Here is a 27,539-nt window from a genome sequence, read left to right on the forward strand (position 1 = left end):
CGCCCGCTGCTGAGGGGGCTCGGCCGGACGAGGTCTGACAGGTACCGGGGACCGGGACCGGAACCGGGACAGGGACAAACCCTGCGGAGCGCAGGGCCTGAGGTGCGGACACTGGGCTGGCGGCGGCCGGTGCCCCCCCCGTGCGGCGGAGGGGCCTCAGGTGCCGCCTGTGGCAGCCCCGGCTCGGCCGCTGGCCCCTGCTGGGGCCGGTCCTGGTGCCGCACCGAGAGGGAAGCGGTGAGACGCGGCCCGGGCGGGTTTCCCTGCGGGACTGGGGCTGTTCGGGGCCGGCCCGGGGGGACCGTGCGCACCCCGCGGTGTTTGAGAGGTGCTACACGGGGTGTGGGGGAAAAGAGCCCCTGTGGTGGAGAGCACCGGGTGACATTCGTGATCCTGTGTTCCCTTTGGCACGACACCGAACTCGCAGGCTGGGGTTGATGGTTTGGGTTGTGGAGTTGTGGGGCTCTGTTGGAGCAGCAACTGGTGCTGACTCAGGAGTGCAGTGGTGTGAATGTGTCGGGACCTGCCGGTGTAGTGGAGCAGTGGTCAGTCTGAACAGAACAAATAGGAACACTTAATGCTGCTTCTGTCTACAGATCCGTGTGAGCTTACTTCCCTAAGAATTCTTAGAGAATCCTGGAATGGTTTTGGGTTGAAGGGACCTTAAAGCTCCTCCAGCTCCAACCCCTGCCACGGGCAGGGACCCCTTCCACTGGAGCAGCTGCTCCAAGCCCCTGTGTCCAACCTGGCCTTGAGCACTGCCAGGGATGGGGCAGCCACAGCTTCTCTGGGCACCCTGTGCCAGCGCCTCAGCACCCTCCCAGGGAACAGCTTCTGCCTAAGAGCTCAGCTCAATCTCCCCTCGGGCAGGTTCAAGCCGTTCCCCTTGGCCTGTCAGTGCATTTGCACTGAATAACACTTGCAACTGTTGTCATTTGTGAGAAGGGCAGGAGGAAGCTCTCAAGAGTACTGAAGGTGTAGAGTGTGTCCGGTGTGTCACCCACACATCTGCAGGTGTGCAGCTGTCTACACAGAAGGGAAAATCTGAAAACCTGGTGTCCCTGAGGCTGATTCTAAAGCTGCACATCTCATTTTCCTGCTGTTCTTCTCTTTGGGGTTGCAGCAGGGTTTTTATTCATGTTGTTCTCATTGTTTGAAGTCTGTGTGTGTGAACACATTATAGTGATTGTTTGGCACAGGCATGTGTATGTGTAAGCAGATATGTGCATGTGTATATATTGGCACATGTGAGAATTAATATTAGCACTCTGTAACCTGTTTTGTGGGCACAGTTGTGCTGTTTAAGAGTAGCTCGTTTGGCTTGTGTCTGTTGGGGAGAGAATTTAATTCATTGCCCCTAAATAAGCTGCTCTTTCACACAGATAAATTGCCAGAGGAGTTTAAAAATAATCATGTTTGTAGAGCTCCTCAGGTGAAATTTATCAATGACGTTGCCTACAGAGTAGTTTTAATCTTTTTTCCCCTTTTTTGCCCCAAACAGACTAGATAAAGCAGAGCTGGATTGCTCTGAACTTATGTGGTGATTTCCTATTTATACATATATTAAAATCAGTGTTCCTGTTAATAGTGGGTCGGGGGCAGGGAGGGTCAGTCTCACCCAGTTGGTATCTTCTGTTTGAATTACCTGACATGGGCACGTTCATTTTGTTTGGACTTAACTCTCCAAATCTTGCACTGCTTTTCCTCCTGTGTGCAGTCTGTTAATATTAACTTTCCTCCTGTGAGGAAGCTGATACCCTGGTATTGAACTCCTGTAATGTGACATTAGAGCCCTAGCCACAGGAATGGCAAACCAGCACTTTGAAGTAAACCCTCCACTGGGTGTAATAGCTGAGTACTGGGACTGGTTGTTACAAAGGAGTGGTAAGGGATTGGGGTCTTTTCCTTTGCATGCATCTGGGAGGACAGGTAAGGAGTGAAATCCACATTTGAAATGTGGAAGTGGGTATTGAAGTTAGAAGCATAGAATAGTCAGGGTTGGAAAGGACCTTAAGATCATTCAGTTCCAACCCCCTGCCATGGGCAGGAACACCTCACACTAAACCATATCACCCAAGGCCTCATCCAGCCTGGCCTTGAACACTGCCAGGGATGGAGCATTCACACAGTTGTGAAACAGTTGGCTTTTGTGTTCAACTGTGCTTCAGAAACAGCTTTTCTATTCAACTCTTCTATTAGGAACAGAACAGGTAGGAATCTATTTTATGTTAGGTCGATAGCAACACTTTGTTCAGGTAAGTTAAGGCTTTCCAGGAGGTGACTGTTCTTTTCTCTAGGGAAAGTTGTACTGATGTCCCATAAAGCCTGTATGGATGACATTGTGGTTATGTATTGGCATTTTTCAGTTCTAAATCTTTAATACATGTGGTTACACGGTGTTCACTCAACACCAGAAACCAGAAGTGGTTTGCATTTGAACTTCTCTGGAGCTATTAAAATTTTGGCTTAATTACAAAGCTCTGACTTTTCTGGCTTCCCATTTTATTACCAACAAGATGCTGAATCTTAAAGCACGGAACAAAGCACACAACCCTCCCCTAAACCTAAAAAATTGCAGGTTTTTTTCTGTGTTCTGTAACCAGAAGTGTATCTGGTATGAAAAGATTGCTGTGGGTTCTTCACTGTACATGGTATAAATGATACTTGTGCTCTATTCAGAAACAGGACTCTCATGTTGCTAAAGCTTGTTGAGCTGAACTGGACAAATACTGAAGTCTTACCTATAAAAAAGCCCATTCACACTGAGCAGCAGAGCTGAAGATCATCTCTAATGGAATTAGAGTTAGATAATAACTTCTCCACTTGTTATAATTCCACTGAACTTACCATAGTGTTTGCATGTAAAGGTCTGTACAGGGCTCAGCTCTGTTTAGTTACTCTTACTTGGAGCTTTTTGTTAATATGGTGGTTAAATAATGTACATTGTTACCACACAGCATTAGACTCTGTTAAACCTGGACCTGGATTTATGTTGTGTGTGTATTATGTATCCTGGAGAAAGAGAGGAGTATTTTCCACTTCAAATTCTTAGAGTAATTTTGTTTCTAAAATAAAAATAGCTTAAGTGCTGTGTGTGTTATGAGAAAGGAAACTGATTTGTCATCTGTTTTGCCTTACCAGGGTGGAAGAAGGAATCTCTCTACAGCATCCACTACAAGTTTGTCGTCTCCCGTCTGACCCTGTTAAAGGCCATCATGCAGCAGCCTCCGCAGCCTGTGCCAGCAGGAGCAGCAGCTCCACCTCCTGCAGGCATCCCTCGGAACATGTACCGGAGGAACAGCTCACTCAGTAAACGAGCAAATGCACCAGCTGCCCCAGTGCAGCCTGTGACACACGCGTTTGCATTTGGCAGACAGACTCCACAGGGTTCCCCTGTAGATAATCCATCCAAGGGCAGTGCATTGGTTATGCAAAGCTCTTCCCCCGCGGGGTGTCCACAGCCAGCCCATACGCACACTTCACCACCACATGCTGGGGACAATCCTCATGGACTGCACACACCTTTAGCAGCTCCTGTACCTCAACCAGGAATCAATCCCAGTACGTTTTCTAGTGTTCCAGTTCCTTCACCGTCCCCAGGATATGTTATGAACAGTACTACAGAAGTGCATCCAAACGCAAATCCTGGATTCCAAGGGCCTGTGGTACCACTGCACTATAGTACAGGAGCAGCAGTTGAAAATTCTTTCAGTGTGCATCCTGGAATGGCTGCATCGAACAAACCTGGAGGTAGACAAGATGTTAGTAGAGGTCCAAATGACATTCCTTCAGGACCGAGTGCAGCAGCATTCTTCCCTCCTCCTCCTCAGCAGCCTATGTCTCAGTGGAGACCTGTTCAAGGTAACCTGCAGTCTCCAGTTCGAAACTTTGTGCCCTATCCTGAGCCATCTTCTCAGATTGATGTTCAGAACATTTCTCAGTCCTCTGTTAGCACGTCTCATCCTCCTCTACAGGCAAATTTCCAGCAGGGTCCTGTGCACCAAGGTATTCCACAAAATGCCATGCAAGCGCCTTTAGCTGTTGGTTGTGAAAAGAATGGGAAAAATGGCTCTGCAAATAGCAGTCACCACATGAACAGCATCCAGCCTGGCAATCTGTTCAGGCAGAACACAGAAATGACTAATGCTTGGTTAAGTCAACCATACCAGGAACAGTTTTACCCACAGCCACCACTGCAAGACTCCAGTTTTGTCCTTCCCACAGCTCAGGAAAATAACCCCCAAAACCAGGCTCTAGATATGTCTGAAACAGCAAACAGACCTATTCCCGCAGATCAAGATCCAGGAACTCTCTCCATGTTTTTCAAAGGGGATGAGGCAGAAAATGAAGAAATACTTTCATCTGAAAAAGATTACATGGTTGAGAAAACAGAGTTTGATGCTTGTCAGCCCAATTCAGCATCCTTGTACCACCAGCCAGTGCATCCTCAGCGCATTGCAGCGAATGTTCTGCCTCAGGCACAGGTTGCTGCAGGGTCAGTTGGTGAAATGGTACAAAAGGGAATGGATCAGTACTTCCCTAAAATTGTAAGTCAGCAGGAGGCACAGGCCACTAAGCACTCTATGTTTGTTGGTGATGACAAGGCACACATAGGTGACATGTCTGGTGGGTCACAGTATGAAAACGTTGAGAACCTGGAGTGCATCCAGAATCAAGAAGTGCTGCCGAGTGAACCACAGAACATCAGTGTTTCATCCCCTGCTGCTGGCCCTGATCTGTACAGATACGGCTCCTTTCCAGGTCAGATGCTTCCAAAGAATGCTGTTGTGAGCCATCCTGAAGGAGGACCAAATTTGGAGGCACCTGATTCATTACCTCATCCTGTCCGACCAGATAGTGTCTCTTCAAACTACAGCACCATTAGCCACAGGAGTGCTTCCAGCTCAGCAAGGCCTCAAGAACAAGTTGGTACATTTATTCAGCAAGAAAGTGGGAAGCCTGATGAGGAATCTTCTGCCAGTTTCTTTAAACAGATTGACTCCTCTCCCTTAGGAGTTGATTCCAGTGAGCTAAACCTGGGTAAGACCTACCATGGTAACCTCTCCCAGCCCCCAACCCCGAGCCCCCCTAAGCCTACGGGAGTGTTTCAGACAAGTGCAAACAGTTCTTTTGAACCTGTGAGGTCCCATGGAGTTGGTATAAAACCTGCAGAGATTGACCAAGCAAAGATGGTGGTCGAATTAAGAGAGAACCACTCAAACCAGAAGAATATCAAGAAGAATGCAGCTGTGCCAGCTGCATCCCCAGGCAATCTTGAACAGCCACCTGATAATCTGGAAACTATTTTCATGCCTCCGGTACACCCACTGCCTCTTGCAGTCACTGGTGAAGCAGGAAATGTGTTGCACTCTGGACCTGTTATGGAAAACATACAGTCTGTATCTGAGAGGAGGTCCTCAACAAGAGCTCAGGGAGCAGTTAAGAAGTGTGATAGCCCAGCAACAACCCTGTGGGCTCATAATGATTTGCCTAATTTTGGGGGAAATGTTCTTCTAGCTCCTGCTGCTCCTGCAGTGTATGTACCTGCCAAACAAACTGTGGAAGTCATTCAGCCACCAGAAGAAGGCCTGGCTAATCAGCAGCCAGGCAAAGCAGGGACTATGGGTGTGCAGCTTTCCCAGGATGGAAATATAACCTCTGAAAACCTGGAGAATCCTCCCAAAATGGGAGAAGAGGAGGCACTTCAGTCTCAGGCAAGTTCTGGTTATGCAAGTTTGTTGTCCTCTCCACCTACAGAGTCTTTGCAAAATCAGCCTATCCTGATTGCTCAGCCTAATCAAAGCTATAACTTGGCTCAGCCAATTAATTTTTCTCTTTCTCTATCTAATCAGCTAAGCAGCAATGAAAACAATCAGTCAATGAAGGACTCTGGGCTTGGGGACAAGCCTGCAATGGGTCCCCAGCCTTCGCATGCTGGTGGGATCGTTTCTGGGGAAAATGTGCCATTACCTGTGATGCAGGTTGGATCTCTATTAGTGAATGCACTTCCAAATACTAATCTGTTAAAACATAATCTATTACAAAGTCCTGTCAATTCTGATGCTGCTTCTAATCAGCCTGCCAACCTGCTTATGAAAACTTCACTTAATTTGGCTCCAGAAGGGCAAAAGAATGTTAACATGGAAGGTTTTGTTCCTGAACTTGCCAGCAAGCCAGGGTCTAACTCATCCGTTTCTCCTGGGACAAATCTCCCCAGTGGAAGTGCAAGTGCACTACTGCCCACTGTTAATTCTGTAGTCCAGGCTAATAGTTGTGCAAATCATTCAAATGGCAAAGAAGAAGCTGCTGCAGTGGTTGACTTCACAGTGACACGGACAGCGGAGACAAGCAGTGCAAGTAATTCTGTACAGGTGCACAATCAGTCACTTCCTGGTGGTCCTCAGCACTCAGCTGGTCAGGGACATCCTGAGATGCATGACAAACATTTCTATCAACAGGTCACAAAAGATGTACAGCATCAGGCTGTATCAGACAGAGCTGCACAGGGAACGTTGCCACCTCAGCCACAAATGCAAGGAGCTCAAATGCAGCAGCCAACATCATCTGGGCAGCCCTCAGTTCCTTCAAACTACCAGGTTACTGCAGGTGCTAAGGCCATGCAGGTGTCACAGCAGCATGAGAACCAGGTACTGAGCAGCCTTCCTCAGCCTGTGAGTCCCCAGGAGGCAAGTTCAACACAGCAGCCAACAGGGTATGATCAGATGAGTCCTGACAAGCAGCAAGCATCTGGACAGCCACCAGGTGCTCCAACATCCACAGCCCCTCCAAGCACCACCAGTCAGCCAGCAGTGCCAAATGTGCAACAAGACCTGCAGCGTCCATCCCTGCCTCAGACTCCTCAGGATGCCTTTGGTCCATCCCAGAATCCTTACTACTACTACAGACATCCTTACGATCCTTACCAGACTCCATATCCGCCACCTTATCCTCCTGCAGACCCCAGAACAGCAGCTCATCTTTATTACATGGTAAATTCTTTTTTCCCCCTTCTTCCCCCCTCAGCATGTAGTAGTAATTTTCATCTTTGAATTATGAGTTTAAACCGTTGTGTTGTGACCAGCATTCAGTGTAGCATTGATGTTAAATATTTAATTGTAGGGAAAATCCAGATATCGGTAACAAAACTTGTATTACAAAGATTATAGAAATTTAAAGTAGTTGCTACTACCAGTTCCTGTTGGCACAGATGTCAATGTGGTTCTTTGGAAAAAGGTGGCAGTTGTAACTGTTTATCAGGAGTTCAGATTTGGTTCCCATCTGCTGCCTGTATTATTGGCAGGTTAGCAGAGTTGCCAGCACAGTGGTTGAACTGCCTTTAGTCCAGACATAATTGTTTTCCCCTAAGTTTAGCATATTAAAGACTTGAATATCACTTGCAGCAGGTACTGAAAGCTGTACTGTAGTCTTACTGATCTGCATCCCTCCAGGTACCACAGCTGTGGTGTGGATGGTGATTTGTTTGGTTTTGAAGGTTCATTCTCAGGGGTGGAAAACCTCCTCTCATATGTGTCAATCTCTTTTCTAGGAGGATGCCTATGGACAGTATGACCCCCGATACAGACACTATGACAGCAGCAGCACTGCTTACATGGAGCCTGGGAGTTACCGGTATCCTGAGCCTGAACGTCCTAGTTCCAGAGCAAGTCACTGCTCTGACAGGCCTTCTTCTAGGTATGCTGTTCCTAAATTGAGTCAAATCAGAGCAAAGACTGTGAAGTAGTGAGTGTGATGACGGCTGTTGAAGTTTTGTAGCATAAGCCTCAGTGAGGAAGTTCAAAAACTCATTGTGTGCTGCCATAGGAATGGGCAGAATCAAATGCCACATCTGAAAAGGATACAATTCCACAGCTGTTCCTGTTGCTGAAGCCTTATTACTCCTTTCATTTAGTTCTCTGGGTGGTTGCTGGCATTTCTGCCAGGCAGGAGGTCAGTGTGATGGACTAGGTGCTGAGATGAGCTCTGAGAGATGATGAATCAAGTGAAAACATTCTGGTGCTGCCTCAGGTTAATCTGTCTGATGGTTACTTTGTGTGGATCATCTTTCTCACAAAACTCCCAAACTCTGTGTAGTAAAGGTGTTATGTGGGCATGTTCCACCTGCTGACTTCACTACAGGTTTTGATGCAGGTTGTATGTGAATCAGGAAAGCTTCAAAGTCTTGGTCTGTCTGATTAGGTGAAATAAAAAATTTGAGAGGGAAATAATGTGTTCAGATGCCACTTGCAAGTATTAAATACAAAGCAGAAATGGAATCTGTTATTTCTCAAGCAAGAAGCAGCAAGTTACCTTCCAGGGATTACTGCTTTCTTTAGTCAAAGTGATCTGTATGAACTTCAGATTAGTGATGACATGTTACTGTTGCATTACTTGGCAGGTGAGTTTGCAGGTTTCCAAGGGAGAACCCCAGTTACCTGACTGGAAAGGATTAAACCCTCTGTAGTAGTTATCTGTTGTTGCTGGCAGCTCATTTAATGGAGCAGTCTTCAGATTAAAAATACATTTAGTTTACCACCTCCAGGAGATTATAGGAGGTGCGTGTTGGCCTCCAGGAGTACACACCAGTGGCTGCCTGTGATAACTTTTATCATCATCTTAAGTGAATCTAAGTGCACTGTGAGATCTTGTAATGAGATAATAACCTCCAGTAGCACTTCCTGGTGCCTATTCTTATGTACTATTTTTATAAGAGGTTGAAATGCCTACAGGTGGCACAGGGCAGATCAAAGCCTGTTAGGAGCAGCTCTGTCAGTGTGTGTTGAGGCATGATGTGACAGTGCAGGTGGATGTGGACTGTGGTGCAGTTCTGCAGGGCAGCAGAGCTTGGGAGTGGTGGAGTCAGTGATAGCGTGTCTTAAAGTTACCCTGAATGTGCCAGTGTTAATGCAGCTTTGGAAACTGTTTGGGGAGGGGAATAGTATCTGTCTGCAGGAGACTGAGCAGATTGTTTGGGTGGATAAACCTGATCTGATAAGATCACATCTCCTCCTCTGCAGAGGCAGGTGCTGTGTTAGCAAACTTCCCACGTGTTTGAGGGAGGAGCATCCCTTGACTTGCTTGGCCACTTTGGAGTTTGTACTATCAGTTGTATGATCAGCTGTAGAGGAGCGTGAAAGTTCCTATTGTTCCACACTATGTATCTTTACCTTCTATGCAAGTATGTGTGTGTAAAGATTTACACGTGTAGATACAAATATGTGTACATGTACATATAGGTAGATGTGCTGCATTTGTCATCTAACATTCATCTTCTAGCCTTTTTCATAACTGTGGGATGGTCCTGAAAATGGCATTCTGTACCTGATCAGTTGTGACACATGGTTCTTTATGTCTCCTGCTGACTTCAGAAGAAACTGAAGAGGAATAATCATTTTTCATACTTGTGCCTTTTCTTTCAGGCAAGGGTATGCTGAAGATTATTATACCAAAAGTGGATGGAGTGATTATTACCCAGGCTATTACCCAAACTCATATGATTATGGAGGTAATGTCTCAAAATGAACTCTGAATTTTTCTATAGAAAATTGCAGGTTTTAACAAAAAAACTGTAGGGAAAAGGAACCTTAAGATCACAGAATTATTACATTTTTCCATATTAATAAAGCTGATATACTTTCTGCAACCAGCAAGAATGAGGTTATACTTGCTGAAAACTGATCTTTGGGCTTACTTCAGTTCTTAATACTGTGCCATCCTTCCTGAGTTTTAGTCAGTAGAAGTAGTAAACAGAAAGTAAAGTAAGCTTTTTCTTCACTCCCAGCCTTCATTGTGCTTTCCATTGTGAGAGCACATCACTCTGAGTCTACAAAGTAGTTTTCTTCAGTGTGTTGCAAGCCTGTCGTTCACTGAGGTGTATCCTTGGTGTGTAACCTGCAGGCAGGCTTGGAAAGTAAATTTTAGGTGGGTGTAACCAGGAATTGACTCATTATTTGAATTTGATTTCTCCATGATGATCTGCTCTGTGCTCACAGAGACATTCTGGCCTTGCTAATCTGCAGATAATTGCTTGTGTGGGTAGGATTTAAAGCAACATCTGTGCACATCCTGAGACATTTGGCACAATGCTCTGGAGACCGATCACAAAGATTCTGTTAGTACTTGACTTACCATGTTATGATCAAGTTGGAAAGTTGTTAGTAAAGATCTGTCTGCTGGTGAATGTTATATCTTCAAAAGTGTTAAGCTATTTATCATAACCAAATCAGCATGTCATTAAAGAGAGAGGAGCAGGAAAATGTTCTAGGCAATAGTTTCCAACAGCTAAACCGTTTCTTCTTATTTCCCGAAGATCCAAGTCGCTGGGAACGTTACTCATCAGCATATGACCCCAGATACAGAGATCCTAGAAGCTATGATCAGAGGTACTGGTATGATGCTGAACACAACCCTTACCAGAAGAGAGAAGCGTATCCATATGGAAGCAGGTTTGTCCATTTGATCTGTGTTCTTGGTGCTCTTTCCAGATCTTGGGCAGCACAGGCTTAGGTGCTGATGGTTATCAGAGAACTAGTGTGTGTGTGTCCAAGTAAAGTTGGAGAATCTGGTATTGGCTTCTTGAGAATTGAGTCCCCCACAGTCAAATGTGTCACCAGAAAATGAAGTTACGATAGTAAGTGTTCAGGCAAAGGCTGAAGCTTTGCTTGTGCACTAACAGAAATATTACTTTACATGCTGAAGATCTGCCCCAAAGCCTTCAGAAGTTATGAACTGTTGTGATAGTTGTATCAGGCATCAGGATTTTGAGGTATCATGTAGCCTTAAGTAAAATCCTCTTAATATTGTCTGGGAATGCAGATGCATCCTGTAACAGGCTATTGAAAAGCAATATTACAGATACATTTGCTACTCCTTTCTTTAGCTTTAATATAGGTTATTGAGGAAGACAGATGACTTGTCATGTCAATCAAGACAAGGATTTGAGGAGTAGGACTTGTTTTCGAATGGGTGAATATTTTGTGGGTTTTCATACTCAGAGTCTCTTCTAGGATGTCAGTTTGATCTTGAATATTCTGGATATTCTTGAGGAAATATCAGGTTTTTTACTGTAATCTCAGTCTAGGAAATAAAGCTCTGCTGGAGTTAGGTACAGCTTTCTTCTTAAGTGTGCAGTGAAGTCACTTCCCTCAGGGATGTAGGTGGCTCTGTTCATTTTTGGGTTATATGTTTCTTGGCTCTCCAGACATGACCGATATGATGATAACTGGAGATACGACCCTCGTTTTACTGGAAGCTTTGATGATGAATCTGAACCCCATCGAGATCCTTACAATGATGAGTTTGACAGACGCAGTGTGCACAGTGAGCATTCCGGCCACAGTCTGCGGAGCTCCCGCAGTGTTCACAGTCACCAGAGCAGTTTCAGCTCTCGCTCTCAGCAGGTGAGTTTCAGATGGTCACATCAAGTATTCTTGCAGCTGAGCTGGGTCTTTCTCTGTTTAGGGTGGGTGAAACATGAGAAATACAGAAATATTTCTGGGTTTAGCTTGGGGAGAAAATGCATTTTGAAAACTTTTATTCTTTAAGGCTGTTTTGTAACATAGTTTTGAACATAATATTTCTCACAGTTGTCAAGAGAACTTTAACCAAAATCAGCACTCAGCTGGGCAAGTTGCCACACACAGAGAAATGGAAAATTTCCTCTACTGAATCCATTTGCTGTTTGTGAGAACTTTGCCTTTCCTGTGCTTGGATGTAGTTGATGTGCCTGGCTTTGTGTTATGTTGATTTTCACATCACAAGCATGAATGCTGTTACTGAACTTGAGGTCTGCTAAAGGACTAACTCTGTATTTGGATGATGCTATTTTGACTATAAAAGCAAAACCCAAATCTAACTGACTACTCATCTACACATACCATAAGTACAATACCCAAAAAACACAGAATATTTGGGTAGCTTTTGGAGTATAGTCTTTGCCACTGGAATGTGTCATTGTAGCTATAGTCTCTTATTGGTTCATGATGTTTCCTGGAAGGTTTAGGTGGTTTTCCAGTCTGAATGCAAATTCATTAATATTGGAAGTAGTATTGGAGATCATTTATGCATTCATCTGTAGGCACCTGAAGTCATTTAGGCATTCATTAGGCTAAATCAGTTGGGATTTTCTGTCAGTGTTACAGCAGAGTTGAATGTTGCTTCTGATCAGTAGCTGCTGATACAGCAACACTTGTAACTCATTCTGTAATGTTCTTCACACAAGCACATTGACATTCCATTGTGAGAAAACTGGAAGTACTTGGATGTGAACAGATCAAATGGTAGTGAAACACTGAGGGGGGACATGGAGATACAAATTACCTTCCCTAGCCTGTTGCTGCAGTGGATTGCTGGAGAGCTTCCTCCAAAGCAGAGATGTGGGAAGCCTGGTTTATGAGCAGTGTAACGAATCAAAGCCAGAGAGAGGACACACTTACTGCCTTGGCTCACGCCTGCAGCATTGCTTGCTCTTTGTAACTTCATGCTTTCTGCTAACACTTACTAATATGATCTATTTAGAGCCAGCTGTATAGAAGTAATCATGATCTAACGGCTAATGCGTATGAAACTGCGCAGGCAGCGTCACTCCATGCAGATTATCCCTATGGTGGATATGCTCCCAACTTTGATGGACAACAGCCTTTTACAGATTATGGCTACCCACCTGAAACTGGATGGTCAGCAGTGGAACAAGGTACTGGCACCACTGGGGAAGGAGGAGGGGAGGCATGGGCTTGTGAGGTTGTCTGTGCTTGGGAGTTTACACTGCTGTAAATGTTGATTATTATATGTAGTGTACAAAATGCCTTTCATGTGTTCAGTGAACCTGTTAACAGGAAAAAAAAGGCTGATTCACAGTGTATGTACACAAATATATGTGGACAAAGTTCTGTTCCTTTTCCAGTGTAAGGGTAACTTGCTTGTTGAAACCTGGGTATATCACAGACCAGTAGTAGCTACAATGTTTGCTGTTAAATACTGCGTACTTCCATTTGTAAATGTCTTGTTAGGTTTTTAACTATACTGCTTGTGCTTCATGGGGAATGGTTATAAAGTTTAGCTTAAACTTCAGATTTTCCCATAGTTTCTTCTTGCCCTTTTGGTGTGGAACAAAATACCGTTTTCTCTGGGAAAGCTTTTGCAGACTAGGTTGAAGTACATCATTAGCTCTTTGAAGATGCATCATGTATTTGTACAGGGATCATGGAAGTGTCTGCTACAAATAATCAAAGCCCCTACACTGACAAAATAAGTGGGGTTTTAAGTTCTGTGGTTTAGTTTTGTTCTTGTTGCAAATCTTCAGATCTTTGGGGCTATAGTGGAACTGATTGCTGCATATAAAGTTCAGCCAAACTGAGTTGCAGGGTTTTTCCACCAGTGCTGCAGGATTACTGGTTTGGGTAAATACATCAGCAAGTTTACTTTAGTTGCAAGACAGGCTACTTGGTTTTACTTTATTGTTTCTTCCCATTTCAGCACCTTTAAGGCCCTCAACACCCGAGAAGTTCTCAGTGCCTCATATCTGTGCCAGGTTTGGGCCTGGTGGCTTCTTAATCAAAGTGCTGCCAAACCTGCCTTCGGAAGGACAGCCAGCTCTGGTTGAGATACACAGTATGGAGGTAAAGTTTAAGGTTAAAAAGGGAGGTGGTGGATACAGGCTTGCTTACACTGTGGGTTATATTCAGGTTTGGGAGTTTTACTGCTAAAAAGTAAACTTTGTAGTTATAAGGATTTCTTACGTTTTGTGTTTTAGACTATGTTGCAACATTCTCCAGAGCAGGAAGAGATGAGAGCGTTTCCTGGGCCTCTGGCTAAGTATGTTCTTCAAGATTTGAGAATTCATTTCTTCATTGAACACTTGTCTGTAAATTACAGGACTTAAACTGACTTCAAATATTGGTGGCTTTTCACATGCTTAAATAAGACATGAACCTTAAGTTTGTTCCTCATACTAATCAGAGTTATGATCTCAGTGTTGACTTTTCTCTCATGAAAGCTTTTTTCTTCCTGTTGCCCTGTTCTCTTTGTTTTCAGGGATGAAACCCACAAAGTGGATGTTATTAATTTTGCACAGAATAAAGCTACACAGTGCTTTAAAAACGAAAACTTAATTGACAAAGAATCTGCAAGTCTGCTCTGGGACTTCATTGTCCTGCTGTGCCGGCAGAACGGGGTATGTCTGACTGCTTCAGTTGTTACCTGTCCTAAAATAGGTTATACACAGAATGGTGTTTGTGTAAAAGACAGTGATATGTGTATAGAGGCTTATCTTGGAATAGTTCATGGATTGATGGGACAGATAAACTGGCCACTTGTCCCCAGGTGCTCAGAGGTGGCAGTCACATTGTTGTTGAAATGACAACTAAAATGAAGGCAGTGTTGAAATAGCAGACTTTTCTTTGTGTTCTCTCTATGTGTACAGACTGTTGTGGGAACAGACCTGGCAGAACTTCTGCTCCGAGATCATAAAACAGTGTGGCTTCCTGGGAAGTCCCCTAATGAGGCCAATCTGATTGATTTCACTAACGAGGCTTTGGAGCAAGTGGAAGAGGAATCTGGTGAAGCCCAGCTCTCGTTTCTCACTGATAATCTTCTAACCACTATTGACAGTCTTGAGAAAGAGACAGAGAGGTTCAGGGAGTTGTTGCTTTATGGCCGCAAGAAGGTGAGTACTTGTACTGGTGTTCCAAATCTGCATCTCTCTAATTCTGTTTGCTTGTCACAAATCTTAAAGCTTGAGGCATCCGTTAAAGTAATTTTTGCCACTTGCAGTGCATTGCCATGAAGTATTACATACACTATGCTGATATGGAAAAATGTTATGCCCTACAGTTTATAATATAGAACAATTATATTCATTTGTTAGCATCTGATCTAAGGGGTTGTGGAGTCTCCTGCGTTGGAGATATTCAAGGCCCGCCTGGACAAGTTCCTGTGTGATGTACTCTAGGTTACCCTGCTCTTGCAGGTGGGTTGGACTAGATGATCTTTTGAGGTCCCTTCCAACCCTTGGGATTCTGTGATTCTGTAAGCAAAGTCACCAAGTACTGCTGTAGAGCATTCATTCATTCTTCTGAGTGGTATGTTAAGCAATTTCCAGGAACCGATTTCTGTATTCATTAGGATGCTTTGGAGTCTGCCATGAAACACGGTTTATGGGGTCATGCTCTGCTACTTGCCAGCAAAATGGACAGCAGAACACATGCAAGAGTTATGACCAGGTACTGTTTTGCTTGTTGATTAGTACAGTGTGACTTATTCCAATAATAAGGTAGAGACTTGGTGCTCAGAAATCTTAATGGCAAAACGATGAGTTATCCTTAGTAGCTTATACAAGAATTAAGCTTTAATTTTACCTGTACCTTCAAGAGTTATCTGTTACTTTTCAGTCTAGGGCCCACTGGCCATAAACTGAAAGCTGAGAAGTTATTCTATGCCACTTGTTCCATTTAAGGGGTATTTGAACAGTGTTGTCATGGGCTTCCTTGACAGATGCTGATAGTCAGGCTTTGAAAAAACTGCAAAATCCCATCTGTCAGCTTTGTTAAAGCCAAGGAACTCTGTTGTACCCTTCTCTCTCCTTGCCTGTGAGAAGTAGATGTCCTTGTGCAAGCTGTAGACAGGAAAACATTCTATCAGCTTCCTGAGCTTGTGAAATCACGTACTAAGTCTGGTCAGCTGGCTTGGGGGGAATCCTGAGGTTTCTCTTCATTTGAGCTGACCTGTATCAGAGGGCAGATCCAGTTAACTGCTTTTGAACATTATCCTCTGGGCAACTGCTTATTCAGTGTAGTATTTTCAGACAGGAGTTTCTTCTCTTAAACTAAGCTAGTTTAACTGTCACTGAATGTTCAAGTACATTTTAACTGCTTACCCCACACTTGTGTTTTGTTTTTCTGTGTAATGTCTCTATAGATTTGCCAACAGTCTCCCAATTAATGACCCTCTGCAGACTGTTTACCAGCTCATGTCTGGAAGGATGCCAGCTGCATCTACGGTAAGATTCAAGTGTGAGCTGCAGTTGAGACTGAATTGTTGCTGCAGTGAGTAGTGTAGTTCACAACAGTAATCTCTGCTTTTCCTAGAAGGTCAGATAAGTTGTTTTGGTCCTTTTTAGGTTGAAGCACTTACCCATGCAGAGCTCCAGTCACTGATTTGACTAAGTAATTCTTCTAATTTTAGTGCTGTGGAGATGAGAAATGGGGAGACTGGAGGCCTCATCTAGCAATGGTGTTATCCAACTTGACCAATAATGTGGACTTGGAATCCAGGACCATTGCTACCATGGGAGACACTCTTGGTAACTCTTTGGGAATGAACAGGGTGATGACTGAAGGAAAAGCTTTCTGAAAGCTTTAATTACTCAGCTTATTTTCTTGAAAACAGGCAATTGTGTAAAATGTAAAGGGGAACAGTTTGTGGGCATGTCTCTATTGGGAAGGTATTTGGATGCAGAGCCAAACTAATATGGAACACTCAATTACAGTGTGCTGTTGAGAGGAAATACCCTGATTATGTCACTCACTTTTCTGCAGCTTCAAAAGGCCTGCTGGATGCTGCTCATTTTTGTTACCTTATGGCCCAAGTTGGTTTTGGAGTTTACACAAGGAAGACGACAAAGCTTGTCCTGATTGGATCAAACCATAGGTTTGTCTTTCTCTTTTATTTAAAACTATAATTTTTAGATGCAAAAATGAAAGAATAATGGCTTGAGAGACTGAATTGCCTTGGTCCCCTTATCATCACTATCCACAGCTGGCTTTGAGGTGACTCTGATGCCCTGTTCTTGTTTGATACTGTGTGTCTGCAGAGCTGATTTCTGATTGACAGGTCTGTATTTGGTGTCACCATGTATCACCTGAATGTTAACTGGTATTTTCCCTCTCCCATTCCTGAATAGCTTGCCATTTTCTAAGTTTGCCACTAATGAAGCCATTCAGAGAACAGAAGCCTATGAATACGCACAGTCCCTGGGAACTCAGCCTGGCTGCCTGCCCAACTTCCAGGTGAGGAGCTGCTTCTTTAGTTGCTCTTATTTTGGCAGGTTTAATGGGAGGTTTCTCTCTCTCATGTGCTAAAATCACAAATCTTCTCTTAATTTTTGTCATCTGTGCATTCTGAACTTGTTTATCTTTAATTTTATTCCTGTAACTCTATATTCCAAAAGGAAAATGCATCAGAACTTGGTGCTGGCTGTAGTCAAATAAATAACTTCTACTGGATACATTGCGTGGAAGAGGAGAATCCTTTTTCCCTAAATTTTTCCTACCTAGTATAGGTGGGATAATGGGATATCTGAGCTTATAACTGGAATGACAAGCTGCCTTTCATTCAGTACTTGTATGAACGTTCTGCTCACTTAGTGTATTTCACCTGCTTGCATTCCATAGGTTTTTAAATTCATCTATGCTTGCCGACTAGCTGAAATGGGACTTGCTGCTCAGGCTTTCCATTACTGTGAAGTGATTTCCAGAACAGTCCTGAAAGACCCACATTACTATTCACCTGTACTTATTGACCAGCTAATCCAGGTAACACGGAGATTTAAGTACTGGTGGGTTTGTATTGTAGGTGGTAATCTGTGGCTGAGGTTGCCTTTTGTTGGCTGGTTAATTTAAACTCTACAATGATTCCTTTCTCTAGATGTCATCCCAGCTGCGCCTGTTTGACCCACAGATAAAAGAAAAGCCAGAACAGGAATCTTTTATTGAACCTTCGTGGTTAGTAACACTGCGACATGTGGATGGACAGATCAAGGTACAGAATGTGCTTTTACATGAATTTCTCTTTGGAGGGTTGGTGTAAATCACTTTTTTAAATGGCTTTGCTCATACTACTAAGTACAGAAGCATGTGAAGTGACCTTATGGTATATTCATGTCACAAAGTGCAAGTGAGATTTCCTTTGCTCTATGTTCCCTTGGTTATGAACTTAATGTTAACTGTATCATGGGTTTTTTTTGTGTGCAGGAGGGTGCAATAGCTTATAACACAGACAGATCCACCCCACCACCGTATGCCTGTAGTACACCAAGCTCTGAATTAGACCGTGCTAGTCAATGTGATGGAGCAGGAGCTGGCCATGACGTGGGTCCCGGTGCTGAAAATGCATTGTTAGCATCCTTACTACCCAATGTGGCTCAACAGATGCAAAGTGTACAGCTCATGCCTTCAGGTTAGTGCTTCATATCCTTCTTCATGACAGAAAATAAACCTTTCAGATTTCTGCAATATAGACCACTTAAGAGGGTGGCAGAAACAGGAGATTTCACTTCTGCATTGTATCCTTTTAGTAAAAGATTCACACACTGGAATTTTAGTTATAACTCTTAATGTTTTTATTTTGTGCTGCAGTACCTCAGGCTGACCTTGATGGATCAGCTGCTGTGATTCCTCCTGGTGACCAGGAAGCTGTCCGAAGTGTCCCTTTCTATCCAGTGGCTTCTCAGTCTATTGGTCCAGGACCTGGCTTTGCACCTCCAGGATTCTCAAATCCATATGGAACTGAACCATCACCCCTGTATTTGGGGTCAGCAGTACCACCAGGAGGGCCTCCACAAGAAATTGAACCACGAGCAGAAGAGCAGACAAACCTGGAAACAGGTCTGTGGTATCAGTAAACAGCTTTCCTTCCTTATTAGAGGATTGAAGTATTTTGGGGAATAATGTCAAATATGTCAATATTTAGAAAACAGTAAGTCAAGTCTTGTGATGAAATTGAAACCCACCATGTAATGGCATGGAAACATCTGTGGAGAATTTCACTATTCATTCTGCTTATTTGGCTTAGTTTAGAAGAGAGGTCAGACTCAGCAGGCTAGGGGTTTAACCATGAGTGCACTGGGCTTGGCAGCTCTGTCTGTGAGGTCTGTGACTGAAGTCTAAGGGATTTCTGCCTTGGACATCAGCTCCTGCAACCCTGATACATTCTGATTTGGTGACAACGGAACCTGTGAAGGCAGCAGGCACACACAAGTTTGGCAGAGCTGTGTTAGAGATGTGAAGATCCTTAAACTGCTGCATATTGAGCATATTGCATCCCTCAGCCTGCCCTGACCTATTTACAACAAACTTAATATTCATGCAGGAGAGAAAAGGCAAAGTTACAGCAACTACAGTTCATGTTCTCTAAAAGGCCAGGTTCTTCCTAGAACAAAACTCTTAACTAGTGAGAACTTTAGTCTTCAAAGTGTTGTTGTGTTTGGGGGCCTTTCTGTTGTGCCCATCCCCACTAACACAATCTCATTTGTTTTTTAAGGAATGCAGAGAAGTGCCCCGGAGTCTTCTGTACAGAACTCTTTCCCTGACCAGAGAGAGGAGGATTTCTATGGCAGGATGGCTAGCATGGTATCTGTATTTCCTACATCTCTTCAGCAAGTGTCAGCTGCACTGCACATCTGTGCAAACACAAGCATACACTGGGGCTCTGTCTTGCTTTGCAGCAATACTTTAAGCTTGGTTTTTGTTTCCCACTGTTCTTTCCCTTCAGAAGAATAAAAAAATGAAGTAGTAGAAGAAACTTGGCCATAACTTCTCTAAAAATAATTACAATTGAGAAAAGTGGAGAGGGGATATGGGGCCCTTGTCTAAGGAGTTTCATTTACCTTTCTCTGCCTTCCTCTCCTACCTCCCAGGATGATTCTTCATAGCCAGAAAAACTCGTAGCATACATCAGCAGATGAGGCCTAAAGAACAGTTCTGTGACTGTTTTAAAAGCACACTTGTAGTGACTGGAAATGTGGGAAGTGTCTTATCAAAATCCCAGCCCCCTTTTTCAAATACCTAATATTTTCGCTGTTTAAATATCACTGAAGTTGGTGTCTTCTGGGAAGACAGATTAGTTTAAACCTTTTTAAAGGGTACCGATGGCAACTGATAAAGGATGAAGAGACTTTTTAACTAGAAATTAACCATGCTTATAGAGGAAGAATGTGGGTTTTTTATGCTTGAGTTGCTATACAAACATTAGAAGAACAATCCAATGTTGGGGGGGGGGAATGCAGCAGCCACACCCTGGTGCAGCTTGTTGTGTCTTTCCTCTCATGGGCTGGTTGGCCTGCACAGCAATGCCCTGATTTAACTCTCTTTAATGGGCCAGTCCCATGATAGTGCAATTGCTTGGACAGACTTCAGCTCTTTTTCTGCACCTCCTATATGTCAGAGTACCCCAGTAACCAGCTTGAGTATCTTTAATTGTGAGAGAATTCTTGATAACAAGTGGATGTTGTGTCAGATGTTTAGCTGCTTGCTGCTTATGCATGTCCTGGCTTTGTATCTAACCAGGCACCAGGACGAAGATCCAGATCTGCATCTCAGTCTTCAGCACATATGGTATGCCACAAGCAGGCTGCTTCTTTCACTAAATCTTTGTTATTTATGTTTGGTTTTTACATCTTTTTATCTGCTTTTATATCTCTTCCCATTAATATTTGTCAAAGGAGGGACTTGTTTAGTAAGTTTATATTTAATCCATTGATCCATTGCTCCAGCAGAGACAACTTTATTCTTTCCTGTATGTTTGTAATACAGGGCTATGGGCGAAGATCCCGAACTACTTCAGAGTCCTCTGCTCATTCTGTGGGACGAGAGAGATCCAACTCTGCAGCAAAGCAGCCTTCTCCTCCGCCCTCTGTTCCTGTAGGGAAAGAGACTAAAAAGGAAACAAAAAAGGAGGCAGCACCTAGAAAGGTAAACTAAGTACCTGTAGCTGGAGGGGATATGTTAGTGTATGTGGTGACTTCTGCTCTGGGTACTGATTTAAGATGTCTTGACTGAACAGCTTGCTATTTATTAGGTGCAGCTCTGGCTCAGAGTTGAAGTCCTTAGCAGAAAATGAATTGTTGCATGGATGTTTCTTTTAATCTGCCTGTAAAGACAGTCTTGAGAGAATCAACTGAATTAGATGCATTTATTTTTAGAGTGGTGCAACCTGGTTTCGCTGGCTGATGGGAAAAGGAAAGAATGAAGCTCACCTTCCAGATGACAAGAACAAATCGGTAAGGCCCCTAAATCACAGAAGCCTTTATACATTTTAGTTGGTTCAGAAGGGTTTCCTGGATGAGAGATGAACATTGTTTTGCTGTGTGTAAATGGATTCTGCTTTTTCCAAGGCTGGCTATTAAAAAAAGCTCCTTTTTGGGGGGGATGCAGGAGGAGCTTAACAGCTTCATTTGATCTCCTAATCCCTGACTGTGATTTTCTTGTAGATTGTTTGGGATGAGCAGAAACAACGCTGGGTTAATCTGGATGAACCAGAAGAAGAGGTAAAAATTGAGTACTCTGTGTTTGGTCAAGTGGAAAACTGCAATCTGAATTGGCCCACAGGCTTCTTTACTCTGTTATTGGCTCTTAAGAGATGCCTTTTACTGAATTTGGATTAAAATGTGCAACAGGTTACATGTTCCTGCAGGCTCCATCCGTATGGAACCACTTGTATCTTTAGTTGCTGGTGTTGATTCAGTAATTGTGATTGAATTTACAATGGAGTTTGCTTTGAAGTTTGCCCTGTGTATCTCTTCATAGAGGTTGGAGTCACCTACACAGTTGCTTAATTGATATGTTCCAAATAGAATATGGGGGGGGAAAGAGGAAGAAGATTCTATAGTTTTGAAAATGTAATGCATTGTGTAGCATAGAAAATCACACATCCTGAACATCCTTGTCATTCAAAGGTCTCTCACAAAACACAAATGGCAAGAAACCACTGTTGTGTTTCCTTTCAAAGTGAGCGTAGATGAGTTGTAGTAATGCCTTGATATACTAGTTAGCAGATGGAAGATGAGGAATAGACATACAGGATATATGTCTATTTTATGTGCTCTGAGGTAAGGAAAAGGGAAGTCTGATGGGGACTTTGTTTAAAACTCTTGGTCAATGGTGATGTGGATTTTTTGTTCTCTGCAGAGCAAACCTCCACCACCACCTCCAACAGGATTCCCTAAAGCTCCTCAGGCTGCTCCACCTGTACCTGGAGGTGGACCTGGAGGCCCTCCTGGTGCCCCTGTCAACGTGTTCTCCAGGAGAGCAGGTAACAGGCAACAGTGATGCTTCAAGTACAGAAGACTTCAGGTTTTCTCATTCATAAAATATGAAGGCAGAAGCCTCACCTTTTCTGGAGTGGTCAGGGAATGGTTGGCAACTCACTGATGTCATGGAGCTGTGGCTGCTGCTGGCCTTGCTTGTGCCTAGCTTCTGCACTGTGGTTGTTGTCCCAGCTGTGTCATGACTTGGGTATTACTGTTTGTATCCCTGGATATCCCTGATCCTGAAACATGGTTTAGCCAGCAAACTGTTGAAGGTAGACACAGGGATGACTGACCTGAGGCTTACCTGTTATTTCTGGATTTTTCTGTTTTAGCTGGAAGCAGAGCCCGTTATGTTGATGTCCTGAATCCAGGTGGAACCAAGTCGAGTGGTGCTCTTCCAGTACCATCAGACCTATTTGCCCCCTTGGCACCAATGCCAATTCCTGCGAATGTATTTGTTCCAAACTCAGGTGTGTGGTTATCTATGTCACTTTTGAGTGTCTGTGTTATGTAGCCTTTATTAAACATTATGTTCAATCTCATCAACTCCAGTTTGGTTTAGAAACAGAATCAGTCCAAGAAGTGCAGTAGAACAGTTGGGTCAGTAAACTTGTAAGTTTACTACTGTAAATTACTTTTTTCCTGAGGGAAGGTTGATACTGTAGAAGCTCATTTCTGCTGATGTTCCTGCTTCTCATTCTGTGAAATCAAACACCCTGCTATGGTCTGTTTGACTAAATTCCATTTCCCTTGTAGTTCCAGGGGAACCCCAGCCAATGGAAGGGAGTGGTGCAGCAGAACATGCACCAGCTGCAAATCAAACCAGCACAGATCCTGCTGCTACTGTGGAACCAGAGGTGGGCTAAAAGGAATGTCTTATAGAATTAAAGCTTCTGATTAAAAACCCTTCGTTAGTCTGAGTAGTAGTTTCGTGGCCACAAAACATGATGTTGTAAGGATGATGTTTGTGTATAGCATTTTGATTAAAGAACTGGGGAAGGGAAATGCAAGTGGGAAGCCCGTAAAGAGTTGCATTCTGTCTATGGGAGCAGTATGTGTCAGGAGAGGGACCAGAGAACATATTAGCATCAATACAGCAGAAATGTGAGATAGCATCATAGTAATAAAGATAAACACAAGTGCATTGTTTTTCTTTAGTACTTAAACCCTGCAATCCTTCCTCCTGGATCTGGACTTCCTGTTGCTAACCCTGATGGCTCCCAGTCAGGCGAGGTAAGGCTTAACTCACAGTGGTTAGCTGATGACTTCTGAAGTGTATTTTAACCATTAATTTGTAGAGGATTTATCATGGGCCAGCCAACAAATCACTGATGCAGTTGCTGATGACTAGGCAAGATGGAATCATATGGCTGCATCCAAAACTGCACAGACAAGAACTCTAAGCCCCTGTGCAAAGTTCAGCCTCTGTGTCCTACATGTGGTTTAATCCTGTGTCTGTGAAGTAGACTTTGACAAACCTTTTTCAGAGTAAAAGGCCAATAGCAGTTTGAGGATCTCTTCTTGCCTTCGTGCATGCGTATAATTTCACTAATACTGAGTGCAAGACACAGCAAAGAGAACAGATTGCTATGTGCCAGGCAGAGTAACATTGCCTTTGTTCCTACTAAATGTTTTCTATAGCTACATAATGTTGTGCTTTAAGAAGCCCTTTGATTTAAACTAACTTCTGGCTTTACATTTTATTTTGTTTTAACTTGAAGTTGGTTTAACCTTTGGCAGAGACTTTGAAAGTGAAATAAAACAACGGAAAGCTTGGGGCAGTGACATGCATGACGACTTTTTTATTTGTGTTTTTTTGTATTTGTGTGTTCTTGCTGTTTTGTAGCTTTCGCGCTCTAGTTCAATGAGTTCATTATCACGTGAAGTAAGCCAGCATTTTAATCAGGTACATGTGGCTGGCCATTCTCATTTATGTTCACTTATTTACTTTCCCCCCCCACCCCTTTTATTTTGCATTTGCTCAAATACTAATGCTACTGTTAGTCGTTTTCCCCTCTGCTCATTTCACCACAATAACATCACAAGTAACTAATGATGTAGTGTTCCTTTTAACGCTCAAACAGGGTCTTCAGTTGTTTGTATCTGTGAGAGTGCATGTAATCCAGGCATGCTTTTTATGTTCATGTTCCTAAGAGACTCAATCATTTTGATCAGCTCTTTCCTGGGATACCAAAGTTGTCAGTTGATTTTAAGCAAATAAAAACCCCAAACCAAAACCAACAACAAAAAAAGCCTCACCCAAGCAAACCCTTGTCATCCTGCTGCTGCCAGCCTCCAATTGGTCATAACACCAACACCTGTTTCATCTGCAAAAGCCCCTGTAGGAATTAAAGGAATGCTTCATCTCTGCTGTGAGTTCCAGTGCTGTGGGGTCACCATAAAGGGGTGACACAAACTCTTTCTGATATTTCTAAGTAAAGCAAAACTCAACGTAGAATGTTTCTTTTGGGGCAAGCCCTCAGGTGTACTAACAAAAGCAGAAGGTACTAATTCAGTGAAGTCACAGCGGTGTCTTGTTTTGGTTTTGCATGCTTTGGATTTTCAGAGCTATTTACAGTTTGTGCATGTGACATTGTTTTGCCAGTTCCTACATTAAGCAAGCAATACTTAAGATCTGGATGCAAACTGTACCAGCACTTTTGCAGTTGTTACAAATGCTGCGCTGCCCATACTGTTGGCATTTAGTACTGTGGATATCTGCTCTGTATGACCAAGCAAACCACATCTGAGAGGCAGGGAGCTCTGCAGCTTGTAACTTCAGTATTATCTGCTTCCTAGCCTGCCGCTGTGCCGCCTGCGGGGGGACCTTCAGCAGGAGCAGTTCCCTTCTACAATCCTTCTCAATTTGCACAAGTGAGTAAAGGCTTTGTCCTTACTTTGAACAAAACCCGTTGAACAAACCCATCACTTTCCTTTGCTAGTTCAGTTCTGCCTGTTGCATGTAGAGTGTTAAACGTGTTCGCAGACCAGTCTTGCACCCATTTAATGGGTTTGTGTTCAAAACTTCAGTGCCAACTTTGTGTTTTGTCTCCAGGATGAGCTTTTACAGAACACGTTTTATTCCTGTTCTTTTTCAGTCTCCTGCAGTCACTGGAAGTTCAAGACCAGGAAGAATTGGACAGAGGAAGTATCCAACATTGAAGTAGAATACAGTGGCTTTGTGTTTGGAATCCTCACTCATGTTCTGAGTATGCAAAGAACTATTCAATTACGGCACATGGTATCAGTACTAGCTGCGGGTGACATGACAGACTGAATGATGGGTGATTGTTTTCATGGGTCTCCCTGCTTGCACCTCATCTACGCAAACCAGTACCAAACATGAAATATGTGTAACTTCCCTTTTAAAAACCTGGCTGGAAATAGCTTTGCTGAGATAAAGAATAGACAAGAGGGAGGAAATAGTTGCTGTCTGTTACAAAAACTGGTTGTAAATTGCATAGGCAATTTATTCCATGAGTTTGAAACCTACTAGTGTGACCTTGGAAGGCAGAGTTTCAGGGATTCATTAAGTTCTGAAGGATGCTTCCCCTCCTGGGGGGCAAAAACCATGTCCACATTGTAACTTAACACTCTGTGGCCTTAAAGAGGACCATGCACAATTGTAACGCTTACCCAACAGGACTGGGTTTCCCACTGTGAGGTACTGGAGATGTTCCTCGGGGGAACGCCTGGTGCTGGTTGGTTCTTTGGAGGAGGGAGGGGGCCACAGCTCATCCAAATAAATTGACCTATATGGAATGAAAACTGTGACTGTAATCTAATGCTGATTTGATTTGGATCTTACCTAGTCTGTATGTAGTTTGTGGTTTAGACTACTTGTAAAGCAAATTGTATAGTGGGGAAGAAGCTCTCTGTATAATAGCCAATGCTGTACTATTTGATGAGTGAGTGTTTTTAAGTGCAATACGGTTACTTGCTTTCTCTCAAACTGCTGGCACTGTGCAATTAAGGTGGTAACAGCTTGAAAGTTAAGTTTCTTTTCCTGTTGAGTGCCAGAATCAGTGTAATACTCTGTTCCTGAATTTCCATTACTAAAATAGCCAAGGTCTTAAATAGCTAACGGCTGAATTCAAACATACTAAAAGTAGGCGGATTAGACCTCTACTGAAGGACTTTAAAATCTTTAGATTTAATATAGGAAACCTTGCAAACCATGATATGCACCATTCATATTCAGTGAAGACTCTGAATTACCTGCAAAGAGAGAAGTAAACTTTACATATTTATTAAATCAATAGGCCATATTTTATTTAGAACTTGCCACCAAACTCTTTGATTTTTACTTGAATTTCTGCCCCGAGTAGAAATAATGTGAATGTGAAATTGCCAGTGTCGGTCCCCATAGTTTTCTCCTGAATAACGCCACCTTTCCGAGCTCTCGATCGCCTTACATGGCTCCTAGAAGGTTTGTATGTAGCCGAAGTCAACCGCTGTTGGGGGGGTTAGAAACCTGTGCGGTGTGTCCGTCCTCCAGCCGCGGGCAGCAGCAGGCAGTGTGGTTTACTTTTCTATAATCAAAGCCTAGGCAGACGCTTGGCTTTCCTCTAGCCGGCCAGGCTGCTGATTGTGTTCTCCTTTCAGTAGAGACTGCCACCCAGCCTCCTTGGCGAAGCTTCCTGTGCGCGGGGAGCGGCTCTTTCCTAAGTGTAAGATTTGACACTGTACATTGGGAAATAAAGTATTTTGCGCTCTGGAGCACTTTCACATTTCACTTCTTCTTGTGGTTATTGCTGCGGTGGGAACTGCTCCTCTATTGGTATTGATTGGTGATGGAAAGGGAGTGGGAGTGCACTGCCCTCTGCATGGGTGTCATCACTGAAATGGCTTAAATTGAAGTTCTAGCCTTAATCTTAACCACTTTTAATGGGTCTGGAGTGGAAGAGGTTTCAGTTTGCGCTGTTTGTTTAACCGCTGCCTCCCCACAGAGCTTTGTAAGTGGGTGATCTCTGTACCGCTCCCTCGGGGCGGGGCAGTCCTCCGGCCACCAGGGGGCGCTGCCTCGGGCCGGGCCGGGCGTCACGGCCGTTGCTACGGTGCTGGGGCGGCCTCCGGCGCCGGGGCCTGCGAGCTGCGCCCGCCCCGGGCGGCCGAGGCCTTGCGGGGAGCGGGGAGGCGGCGGGGCCCGGGCCGAGCCCGAGGCCGGTGCAGCGGAGCCCGAGGTCGGTGCAGCGGAGCCCGAGGCCGGTGCAGCGGAGCCCGAGGTCGGTGCAGCGGAGCCCGAGGCCGGTGCAGCGGAGCCCGAGGTCAGTGCGCTCTGTGGGCTGCGGGCGGCCCGGGGCTGTGAGGGGCCGGGTCTGACCGGGGCAGGGGCTGCGAGGAGCCGGCGCTGGTTGGGCTGCGGGAGGCAGGGCAGGGTTTGCCTTGGGCCCTCAGTGTCTGCGGCAGCGGCCTCCCTGCTGTGAGGCCGCGGAGGGAGCTGAGGGCAGCGGGTGCTGCGGCCCGCCCGGGGTGCGGTGCGGGGGCTGTGGGTTGTGGGGTGCTCCCATTCCCTTCCCTG

General features: G+C 44.2%; 1 protein-coding gene across 3 annotated transcripts; it reads left to right on the forward strand.

The window, feature by feature from the left end:
* SEC16A (SEC16 homolog A, endoplasmic reticulum export factor) lies at positions 1-26,748 on the forward strand. 3 transcript variants are annotated; one of them, XM_034067394.1, is made up of 32 exons: positions 2-41; positions 3,142-6,989; positions 7,547-7,692; positions 9,417-9,502; positions 10,307-10,442; positions 11,198-11,396; positions 12,514-12,688; positions 13,471-13,613; positions 13,748-13,809; positions 14,029-14,167; positions 14,417-14,659; positions 15,118-15,215; positions 15,910-15,991; positions 16,177-16,294; positions 16,530-16,641; positions 16,895-17,000; positions 17,385-17,525; positions 17,638-17,751; positions 17,964-18,168; positions 18,348-18,596; positions 19,252-19,340; positions 20,277-20,324; positions 20,523-20,681; positions 20,912-20,989; positions 21,200-21,256; positions 21,897-22,020; positions 22,351-22,488; positions 22,775-22,875; positions 23,177-23,251; positions 23,865-23,924; positions 24,818-24,892; positions 25,117-26,748. In XM_034067394.1, exons 2-32 carry the CDS (start codon positions 3,216-3,218, stop codon positions 25,183-25,185), a joined length of 7,401 nt encoding a protein of 2,466 aa, XP_033923285.1. In that variant the 5' UTR covers positions 2-41; positions 3,142-3,215; the 3' UTR covers positions 25,186-26,748. The 3 variants fall into 3 exon arrangements, with proteins under 3 accessions (XP_033923286.1, XP_033923285.1, XP_030902324.2); XM_034067395.1 differs by lacking the exon at positions 23,865-23,924 and having other exon boundaries at positions 1-41; XM_031046464.2 differs by lacking the exons at positions 2-41; positions 20,277-20,324 and having other exon boundaries at positions 3,216-6,989.
* Positions 26,749-27,539: the final 791 nt, after the last annotated feature.

Source organism: Melopsittacus undulatus, chromosome 11, assembly GCF_012275295.1.
Source record: "Melopsittacus undulatus isolate bMelUnd1 chromosome 11, bMelUnd1.mat.Z, whole genome shotgun sequence".
NCBI lineage: Eukaryota > Metazoa > Chordata > Aves > Psittaciformes > Psittaculidae > Melopsittacus > Melopsittacus undulatus.

What these genes read in the sequence shown, in the direction of transcription:
- SEC16A (XM_034067394.1), top strand. Translation starts at nt 3,216, where the DNA reads ATGCAGCAGCCTCCGCAGCCTGTGCCAGCAGGAGCAGCAGCTCCACCT. An exon ending in TGCTGTGCCGGCAGAACGGG is followed by an intron (nt 14,168 to 14,416) that starts GTATGTCTGACT and finishes CTATGTGTACAG; the next exon opens with ACTGTTGTGGGAACAGACCT. An exon ending in CAGATGACAAGAACAAATCG is followed by an intron (nt 20,990 to 21,199) that starts GTAAGGCCCCTA and finishes ATTTTCTTGTAG; the next exon opens with ATTGTTTGGGATGAGCAGAA.